Below are 10,466 nucleotides of genomic sequence, written 5' to 3' on the forward strand. Positions count from 1 at the left end.
CACCGGGTCTCACTGCTCAGGGTGCCCGCATAGCCCAGGTTACCGGCTTCTGGCCGCGCGGTTCCCTCTCTCGGGTGCGTAAACTCTCCCCAAGATCGGATCCCACCAGCCAATCAGGCCTGCTTTTGGGCGCCCCGGGCCCGAGAGCCCAGGCCTCGTGTGTCCCTCGAAAACTGCCCTCCGGCCCCCAGAGAGGACCCGCCCCTCCAGTTGGTGTCTCCGCGTCTGTCAATCTGCCCGCGTCCCGGGCAAGGGCCGCCATTCCTCATTGCTGCACCTAAGAGCCACCCCACCTTTGCAGGCTCGCTGGCCTGTGGATCCGTCCTTCCTCGGATACCCGGCACTGGTGGAATGAGGCCCAGCAGGGCCTTATGCAGAGGGCTTTCGGGCGAGAGGCCAGACCCTACTCTAGCGAGCAGTGCACTGGCACACCATCCTCCAGGGCCCTGGAGCAGGGTCAGGCGCCTGCGGGATGGGGGTAGGGGGACCCCGTTTCTGAGGGAAGCTGGACCCTTCCGGAGGCGGGGCAAGGCCCGCATCCTCCTACCCCAAATGGTTCTTCGGGTTTTGTCCCCTAATCCGTACTTAGCCCAGCGTCCGGTCTGAGGTCTACAGAGCACTTCCCCGTCTGGGAGCCAAAGCTCGCGGCAGGGGATCTTTGCCTGAGAGGCACGGGGTCCCGGAAGACAGAGGAGGCGGGGTTAGGAGCTAGGTGGGGGCCCTGGAAGGCCGCACACTCCCGCACCACAGGATCCAAGGGCCGACTTCCTAGGAAAAGTGTCAAGGTTGTGATGTCTCTGTCCCTCCCGCACCAGGGCGCAGTCCCAGGGAGTTTAGAAATTTAAAAGCTATTCAAGTTAATCTAGCCAAAGTAATGCCCGTGGACTAAAAATTCAGGAGCTTGGTAATGGGGGGGGGGGGGAAGAGTTTAAAAGTTTTGGGTCTCTATCATTTCATACACTTCTATTTTTTTTTTTTAAATAGCTTTACCAAACCCTGTCTTATGCTCTGCAAGCAACTTCCTGGGGTCTCTGGGTCAGTATCCTTCCCGACTCCTCCCTTTGGTGATCAGCACCTGTCCAGCGACAAGTTCTCAAATCCCTTCCTGGGCACTGTGTTCATTTTGCAATGCAAACATCATCACTCGGTTTTATTGGTTTTGTTATATCAGCCTCTGAAGCAGGCAATTACTGGTGTGGACATACATTTAAAAAACATAATTTTATCAAGTTAAGAGTGTGCAATAGTGTAAATTCAGGGAAGTGTTTCGGGTGAGAATTATGTGCTGAGGATGAAAGCAGAAGGTCAACAGGCTGAGGGGTCCTCAGACAGGGCACCGGCATGCCTCACACCCAGAAGACAGCGACACAAACAAAGCCTCGGAACTAAACCGGCTTCTCCATGTAAACTTTTGGACGTAAACTTTATGCTTCAGGGTGGCTGCTTTCTGCTCTGGGCGCAGCCCCATCCCACCGGTCCCCAGCCCCCAAGTTTGGGAATGGCCAGGGTGGTCGGTGGACCTGGCGCGACAGATCTTGGGGTTTGTCCGTGGTTCCTGGAGACGGAGTTCAGATCCTCCCTCCAGGGTGGGTGGGTGGCCTGAGCATCGCTGCGCTCTTGCCTAGCTTTGGAAACTTGTTAGAAAAAGAGTCTTTGACGTGCGAGCTTCCCTCTTGGGCCCTGTGGTCCCGCGGAGTTAAGCGCAGAAGGGCTTCCCACCGGCTTTGGGCAGGGCCAGCAGCTCCTTGGTGGCGCCCGCCACAGGGGAATCCTGGGGGGCGGCAGGAGGGAAGGTGCGGGCCAGGGGTGACGTCAGCACGTTGGCTCCAGCCCCTAGCGAGCGGCCCAGGGGCCCCGGGTCTAGGAGGGCACCCTTGGCGGTGGCCCAAGCCTGGTTCAAAGTGCTGTGCCTGAGAATGGGGTCGTGGAAGACTCCATCCACCCAGTTTCTGAGACTGGTTACCGGGGAGTCCTGGTGCCTGTCCAGGGAGCCGGCGGGGGACGGGGCTGCAGGTGAGGACAAGGGGGGCGCTAGAGAGACGGCCGCAGGGGCGGCGGGCCCTTGGCGCTTGAGCATGCACGAGGGAAACTCAGTCTGACTCAGGTTGGTGGCGGCGGCTGCAGTAGCCGTGTGGGCCAGGGACCAGATGCGCGGTTTGACCTCCAGGCCCGCAGTTGCCCCGGTCGGCACAAAGCCCAGCTTGGCCTCAAAGGCCTGCGGGCCGCCGCCGGCACCCGGTTGCTGTTCCGGCCCCGCCACCACACTCTGGAGGCAGCTCCGGGCCCTCTCCAGGTCCTGGTCCAGGGTGGACCCGCCATCGGTGGCTAGGGGCATCCGGTGGGTGCCCGAGGCCTCTTTTCCAGGGGCACTGGGGCGGTCAGGCGTGGTGGGGATGCGTTCCAGGCCACCTTCCAGGGGCGGGAAGGGCGGTTTCAACTCGCACTCCTGGGGCTCCGCCTCCAGCGGGTCGAAGTCCTCCAAGTCGCTGAGCTCAAGATCCTTCTCCTCTTTGCCAAGGGGCTCTGCCCAGGAAAGAAAGAGTAGTCAGTGGAGGGAGAGAGGATGGTGGGTTAATTAGGTTCCCATCTCCTTCTCCTCCCTAACTCTGTGCCTATGGTTGTGGGGCCTGGCCCTGGAGATAGGAAAAGCAGCTAGGGAGGCCTTATTTCCTACTTCTCTTCTCCTCCAGAGGCGCCCAGACCCCAAACAGGCAACACCTGTGACTGTATTTCAGCCTCAAGTCAATAGTGGAGGGGTGTCTAATGTTTTAAATGTAATGTTGGATTTCTTCAAACATGCTCCTGGCTCACCACCACAGCCCCCGCCCGCCCCCCCCCACACACACATTGGGCCCTGCTTGGGTCAGTTCATTCATTTGCTGCCCAGGCAGCCCCACCCCTCCACACACACGCACTCCTCCACCCCCCCCTCCCCAGGGGTTCCATGCCTTTAGCTGTCTTAGACCCCACAGAGAAGGCCCAGAGAGTCCTGGTCTTGAACCCCAGCCCCAGCATCACCAGCTTCTACCCACCTTCACTCTTAGTGCTCTTGAGGGGCTCCTCCCGGGGGTCCTCTTCTCCCCCCTCTTCTTCCTCGCCCTCCCCATAGGGCCGTTTCTCATCCGTGCACTTGTTCCTGGGTGGCCATGTCATCTTGTTCTCCTTCTTGAGGCGCCGGCGCGCGTTGGCGAACCAGGTGGAGACCTGCGTGAGGGTCATCTTGGTGATGATGGCCAGCATGATCTTCTCGCCCTTGGTGGGGTAGGGGTTTTTGCGGTGCTCCTGGAGCCAGGCCTTGAGCGTGCTGGTGGTCTCCCGCGTGGCGTTCTTGCGCCGTGTGCCGCTGTCCATGGTGCCGTACCTGGAAACAAGGGGCGCAATGGGGCGTCAGGAGGCTTTCAGTCCCAGTCGAGGGTGTGTGTTTATGGTGGTAAGGCCTGGGTTGCACCCACATCCTGACCTGCGTTGCTGCCCGCGCGGGGACTGCTGTTTTGGGCCAAAGTGCAAAGAGAATGTTTTTATTTGTTTAAACTCACATGGAGCCTGGGCTCCTTCCTGAGCCAGGGAGGTGGCGAGTGGGGCCAAGTACAAGGCCTAGCCAGGTGTCTGTCGCTACTCATATGTATCTTCAAACCAGACTATGTAACGCCCATGGGCAGAACTGGTCTTCAGCGCCCCTGGGAGAATGCACCTGCATGACCTTTCTGCATATGTAATTGTCTCCCCTGGAAAGGTGGGTGTGTTGTCTGCTAGTAGGAGAGGACTTGTCCCCTCAGGTTCCCACCTAGGGGCGGTGGGTTGGGTTGCACCTCTTGGGGCGGAGGGAAGCATCCCAGGCCTGGGCAGCAAGATGAGACTCCCCCAAACCACAGCGCAGCGAGGACTTTGGGAGTCTAGATAGTGTGGGGAGCGGGGTGGCAGGCGGGAGACTGGAGACTCTTTCAACCCTGGCCAGACGGGCTGGGGCTCGCCAGGTGGCGGGCTGGGACCAAGACCTGGTCAGCTCAGTAAGACCTAAGAGAGGAATGCTGCTGGTCTGGCCTCCCCGCCTTTCAGAGAGGCCCTGCGATGCTTGGGGTGGGGGTGGGTGTGATGGCTGATTGGAGCGCCAGGGCCCCGTAGGGTGAAGAGGGTCAGCCCCTCACCTGTCATAAGCGTACTGGCCCAGCGCCGGCTCGTAGGGGTAGTAGGCGGCGGCGGCCGCAGCGGCGGCGGGCGCGAGGCCCGCATGCGCAGATCCTGGCGCGTCCTTGGAGTCGAAGCTGTTCTGTGGGAGCCCAGCAGCCTAGGGTCGCGGCTTCCTTCCCGGGCGCCACCCATTTCGAGCTCCTCCCCTAGGCCCCTGGCTCCTGCAAGCTTCGCTCCCTTCCCCAGACTGTCCCTAGGGTCTAGGCAGCGATGAGAAGACTGCTGGGGGCGGGGGGAGGGGGTGTTGTTGGAGGGACTAGGGAATAGGTGCAGAGGAACTGGAGACAGGAGGGTGAGACTGTAGGGAGGAGGTGGGGAGAAGGGTGGGGGCAGCAGGAAAGAGGAGGGTGAGGGAGGAGCGGGAAATAAAGAGGGAGGAAAAGGAGGAGAAAATGGAGAGGAGCCCAGGGGACTGGGAGAGATGCCAGGGAAGGAGGGGAAGGGAGGCGTGAGTGTGTGTGTATTGGGGCGGGGGGGGGATGTCTTGGAGGAAAGGAGAGGTAGAGGGAGGCCAGGAGGAGTGAGGGGGTGGGGGAGCTGTGGAGGGGAGGAAAACAGCGGGAGGGGTTGGGGAGAGCCCGCTCCCACAGAACCAGACATCGCATGGTGATCCGTGAACAATCAGTACATTACATACAGCGGCCCACCTGCCTGGTCGCCCCAACCGGGGGTGAAATGGGGGCGGAGCTGGTGATGTTCCCAGGGACCAGGCTTGGAGGCGCTTCTCCCACCCACGACTGCCCGGGGACTCGGGGCCTCGCGCCCCTTCCTCCCGAGTTGGGAAAGTGAAGTTGGCAAATCAAATCGAGGGGTAGGGGCGTGACGTGGCGGGGAAGGCTGGAGATACACCCTCTCCGCCCTTACCAGCGAGTAGAAGGCAGAGGCCTCGGATCCGTAGGTCACGTAGTTGCCATAGCCCTGCGAGCCGCCGTAGGGGCCCCCATAGACGCCCAGCGCTGCGGCCGAATTGAGCTCATGGCGCGCGGTTGCCAGCAGCCGGCTCTCATAGACCGGGCAGTACACTGGTGCCTGGGCCGAGGCGGCAGGCCCGGAGTCGGCCAGCGTGCGGCCACCTGATTCGCAGCACGTGCTCAGGGAGTTGGGGGTCATCAGGAACTGGGGGAGAGAGGGGCCGCAAGGAAGGGTGGGCCACCAGGCGCAAGGCTGGGGCCCTGGGCCTCCATCCGCCCCGCCCCGCCCAGAAGGCCTTGCCCATGTCCTCTGGTTCTATAGGGTCCACGCCAGACCGCGCGCCCCTTCCCGCGGGGAGCCTGCGCACCCCAGTCCCCGTCCAGCCACGTGGGTCCCAGCCAATCCTGCCCAGGGGTGCTCATATCCTCCCTGAGAGGGTTCCAAGGCCGCGCACGCCCTCGTGTGCCACTTCTCTACTGGGTGCCTTGGGTGCCCTAAGGTGCAGCCTCAGAACCGGGGGAGGGGTGGTGGGCGGGAGGTGAAGGTCAAATTAAGCGGGAACTGGGGCCCCCACCCATTGGCATGTCTCAGTACCCCTGCCCTCCCCGGGGCTGGGCACTAAGGGCACGTGGCACAGGCCCTGCTCACTGGGAAGCGACATTGGATCGCTGGACTGCCAGCCAGCTAGTGTTCCCAGCCTCGCGGGGCCTCCTTACCTGGGGTGCCGAGGAGTAGGGGTAACCAAACTGGGGGTAGGACATGGCGAGCGCGGCCCGGGGCCGGCAGGTGGGCCGGCGGGGTCCTGCGCGGGGGCTGGCGCGGTGCGGCCACTGTTCCCCGGCCGCCGGCTCCTAGGCGCTGGGGGCGAAGCAGGAGAGCCGGTTAGTTCATCCACACGCTCAGCAAACTTTTCCAACCCGGTTGGAGAGTGAGCCGCGGCGGCAGCCTCGATCCTTTTAGCTTCGCAATCCAGAGCCTCGAGGGGACTTTGGGACCGACCGGCCTCGCAGCGGCGACACAAATACGTATTTTGCAAAAAGGAAAAAAAAAAAAAAAAAAAACACCAACAACACAACCAGTCTCGCGAACCCGTCAAGTCAGATGTGCGCGGCTTTAAGCGGCGGAGGCTCTGACGTCAGCCCACTCCGCAACCCGGCCTGGCCGCAGACCCGCGGGTCACTGGGCCGCTGCACGGCCGGGCGGGGCACGCGGAGGGGCCAACATGCTTTAGCAAATGAATTTCATCCGAACAGCGTTTCTCCTTAGTCACCGAGGACGGGAGGCACTTTTAATTAGAAATTAATTAATGAGCAGCTGCTCCTCCCCGCACCACTGTAATCATTAGTCTCAATTACAAATGAGACGTATGAGGGACACACGAGTGAGTCTTCATGAAGATGTAATCAACAGTTAAAATGAGCCCCGCGCGGGCGCAGGCGGTCGCCTGGCCTCGGCTCTCCGCGCCCCTCCAGGTGGACAGCCGGCCCCTCCGCCGGCCGGGCGTGCAGCGGCGGCACCCGCCCGACTATTGTTAACTGGGAGTCGGCTACTCGGCTCCCACCAGTTCGAACCCCACTCCGGGATGGAGTTCCAGAATCAGATGTGACTGCAATAGTGTCCGCCTCTGGAGGTCAAAATGCCCTCTGGTGTGTGGGGTTTGGGGCCTTCCCCAGAGTCCGCCACTCCAGGGCTGGGGCCCAAGGGCTGCGGGCTTGCCACCCTGGGCCGCTGTGTCCCTAGGGAACTCCCCCCTCCTCTAGCCCCTTCCTCCTAAGAGTCCTCGCCGGGTGCCAGGCCCGCCTTTCCCTTCCCCCACTCCCCCAGCGGGCCGCAGTCCCTGAGCCTCCCCCAGCCCCCTCCCGGCTAAACCCGGGACTGTCCAAAGTCCTACGCGCTCGGAGAGTAGGCTCAGAGACTGCTTTGGGGTCCTCCCGTTGCCCTCGCTCCTCCGGGGACCTTGGTGGGTAGGCGCGATGGAGGGGGCGCTGGGCGTTAGGCAGAGGCGCCCTTCCCAGCTCGCTTTGCGTAGCTCCGTGCCTGGAGCACAGTGACAGGTCTGGGGAAGGGCCGAGTGCCCACCCCAGGATTTACACAGCCAGTTCTGCCCCCCGGACCTTGCAAAGCGGAGGCCAGCAAGCAGGCGGCAAGGGGGCGGCTTCGGGCCGCCCTGAACTCGCTCCCCGCCTGGTGTACTGCGCCCTCCGGGGCCAGGCTGGCCCCCAGCGCTCTCGGCCCGCTCGGCTGCCCGCACTCGGCCGGAGGGAGCGCGCGCGGCTGCGCTGTGCAGACTTGCTGGGAAAGATTCCTGGGTTCAGACCTGTGAATTGCCCCAGGGTCACCCTCTAATTAATGATGACGTTCTCGCTCTCTCCCCAGCTGCAAGCCTGGCTTCCAGAAACGAAATCTGCCTGCTCTGACAGCTCGGTTGAAGGTGATTGATGACTATCTGGAGACCACAGTACGCATCATATAATATCTGCTGCGTAATTGCTTTAATTTACAGATGAAAATACGAGTTCTCCGATCGCGTTGGATTGCAGCCGGCCACGTCCGAGCTGCTTGAAAAGGAAAAACATTGGCAATAATGAATAGCCGCTCCATGCAAATTATTCAGACAGTTTAACGTCTGTAGCCGGAAGAGATATATAAAGAACACGAGTCAAATGACATTAATAATTGTTTTTTGAATTCTGTATTGATTTCGTGGCCGCCGTGTTTATTTCTTTCTCACCTGAATTGCTAATATCACCTTCCTGTAAATAATAAGAAACTAGCCACCGGGGCTTCTTGGCAGAAATAAGTCTCTCAATCTCTCTCTGTCTTCCTCCTCCACTCCTCCCTTCCCCCATCATCCCTCCTCCCAATTCCTTCCAGTTTTCCGGCTTCTGCTCAGGCTTTTGCTGAAAGTCCTCCTACTTTCCATTATTTATTGTTTACAAACAACTCGCTTTCTCCTGGTAATGAGGCCCAGTTATGGGAAGGGGCACCAGGCAAGGGTGGATGAGGGCTCAGGGAGCAGGAATCCCATCCCGATGTAAAGGTGGCATTCAGCATCCTTTCCTCAACTATTCCCAGGCCGATTGTGAACACTCAGCGGGCTGAGGAGTAAGCCACCAAGCCGTCCCCACCGCCAGTGCCTGCCGCATATCCAGACCTGACATCCACAGTTCCTTCCCCCAGACTCAGCCACAGCTCGCTGAAAACAGCGCCTCTGAACACTGACCATTTGTCTTCTGAGCTGCGTGCTCACTGAAAGCCGGGCAGGCACAAACCCTCCGTCAGAGGCTCTGGGGGCCTTCTTTGACTATCACTGCACTGTCTTCCTTTCCAGGATCAGTGTGTAAAACAGACGCTCCCAGGCCCTCTGGCCTCTCAAGGGCTGGAGACCATCTCCCTGATTCTGAAACCCAGCTCACCCGCTCCACTTTCCCAGGCCTCTGAACACTGATCCGCACTTCCTGCCCTGCCCAGGCCCAGCCACCCCGTTTGGGGAAACTTGGTGCTGTTGGCCCCGCAAACCAATGCTGGAGGCAGGGTCAGTGGGCACCCCCCCCCCTAACAACCTGTGTCCTGCCTAGGGTCCGCTTGCCCAAACTGGTGTACTTCCTCCGCCATGTTTGTCCCATAGATAATACCGGAATAACTATCAAGTGCCCTTCACTAAAAGGCCAAACCTTGAGATGAGGCACCTGGGTTTCCCTCCAAGAGCAGACAGAACAAGAGCCTCAGCATCTCAGGTATCAACTAAGTGCACCTGCATAGACGGGGAGTGCTGAGCCCATGTCCCTCCAGAGACCCCTTGTTCTAAATACACCCTGAGCAGAACCCACTGGAAACCCGCAGACCACAGGGTCAGGACAGCAGCTAGGCTTGGGTGAGGTGCCCCCACTGGCCTGCTGTATTCCAAAAGAGCCAAGATGAGGGGGCCTGAGGCCGATTAGTCCCAAATGTTAAAGGCCTGCTGGTCGCTCTCGCCCTGGGTTGTTGCCTGCTGTCAGAACCTTGGAGGGCCTCTGGGGAGACAGGCCCCGCCTTGACCTTCTCCCGCTCCGGGTGGGACTTTCGCCCCCGCCATCAGGTGAGCCCAGACACTCTCGGTTCCTGAGTCGTCCAGAAGCCACCCGGTCCCGCCCGCACGGGTAGCGGAGGACTCTAGTCCAGCAAAGTTGACCCTAGGAGAGGGCGGAGACGGGAGCACGCAGCGCTAGGCAAGGGCCTTCTTTTCTGAGGCTTAGGGCCTAGGCTTGGGGCGCCTGTGCCCGCCCACTGCTCCTGGACACCCGGGCGGTGTGAGGGGCTAAGAGGCGTTCTGGATGCCGATGGCGCCACACTCGCGAACCTCGAGGTTGGCAGGTCACTTCGCAGCTAGTCCTCTGGGGTCTCCCACAAAGCCAGTGGAGCAAGCTGCAGGCGCACACATTGAATTCTCCTCCCCGAAACGCCCTCCATTCCAGGCGGCTCCCTCCGGCTCTCTTGCCGCGCCCCCGCCGCGCCCCCGCTGGGCGCCGCCCGAGGCAGGAAGGCGCGCAGTCCGGGTGTCCAAGCGCAGGCCCCGCTGGCCCGCGCTGGCCCCCGCGCCCCGCGCCGTCCCCCGACACCCCGTTTTTGTAACTTGCAGCGAACGCGGCGGCCTCCAGAGACCCCACCGGTAGGCAGCAAACTTTGTGCCCTCCAGCGCAGAAGCGATTCTCACAAAGTTTGTGCGGCCGAGCCCATTCCCTACCTGCGCTGGGGACGCGCCCGCCCGCGCCGCTCAGGCGCTGGGCCCGCGGGGAGCAGCGCGCAGCCCGGGATGCACCGGGAGTTCGCCACCGTCGCCGCCGCCCGCGCCCCTCGGCGACCGCGCGGAGCCTCCGCCTCCCGTTAGGGGGGAGGGGTCTCGGAGCCCCGGGCGGGGGAGGGCGCGGGCGCGGGACCTCGCCTACCTGCGGTGGCGCCGGGCCACTACCGGCGGCCCGCCAGGGCTCTGCGCCGCCGTTCGGCGCGCGCGCTCCGGCGGGGAGCAGGCGACAACTAATGGAGACATTTCCAGGCGGAGCACCTGGCGAGCAGAGCGCGCCAGCGTCCCCAGGCGCCGCGGTCGTCAGCCGAGCCCGCACCGGTGTGACGTGGGCGAGCGAGCGAGCGAGCTGCTCCCACCCGGCCGCCCATTAACGCTTTCCCCCGCGGGCGCCGCGCACTTGCCAACTTTCCCCTCCGCCAGGCCTGCGCTCTGGGTACTTGGGGCGTAGGAGCTGGGATGAGGGCGCCCTGGGGGGTGGGGTGGCAGGGACACCGGGCTCAGAGAGGACACCGAGCTTAAGAAGGAAGGCGCGCCGCCTTGATTTGGCCAAAGGCTCTGCCCGCTGTATGGCTCCAGGGGGCCT

The 10,466-nt window shown here is 61.9% G+C and overlaps 1 protein-coding gene across 2 annotated transcripts; it reads right to left on the reverse strand.

Annotated features, from left to right (window-relative positions):
- Positions 1-1,125: 1,125 nt before the first annotated feature.
- IRX4 (iroquois homeobox 4) lies at positions 1,126-10,265 on the reverse strand. 2 transcript variants are annotated; one of them, XM_080678655.1, is made up of 6 exons: positions 10,026-10,265; positions 5,817-5,958; positions 5,053-5,304; positions 4,146-4,267; positions 3,033-3,361; positions 1,126-2,523 (listed from the first exon to the last, which is right to left on the reverse strand). In XM_080678655.1, exons 2-6 carry the CDS (start codon positions 5,859-5,861, stop codon positions 1,697-1,699), a joined length of 1,575 nt encoding a protein of 524 aa, XP_080534781.1. In that variant the 5' UTR covers positions 5,862-5,958; positions 10,026-10,265; the 3' UTR covers positions 1,126-1,696. The 2 variants fall into 2 exon arrangements, with proteins under 2 accessions (XP_080534781.1, XP_080534782.1); XM_080678656.1 differs by lacking the exon at positions 10,026-10,265 and adding an exon at positions 9,824-9,955.
- Between the last annotated feature and the right edge of the window lie 201 nt (positions 10,266-10,466).

The sequence above is a fragment of the Plecotus auritus genome (assembly GCF_963455305.1).
Source record: "Plecotus auritus genome assembly, chromosome: 7".
Lineage (NCBI taxonomy): Eukaryota > Metazoa > Chordata > Mammalia > Chiroptera > Vespertilionidae > Plecotus > Plecotus auritus.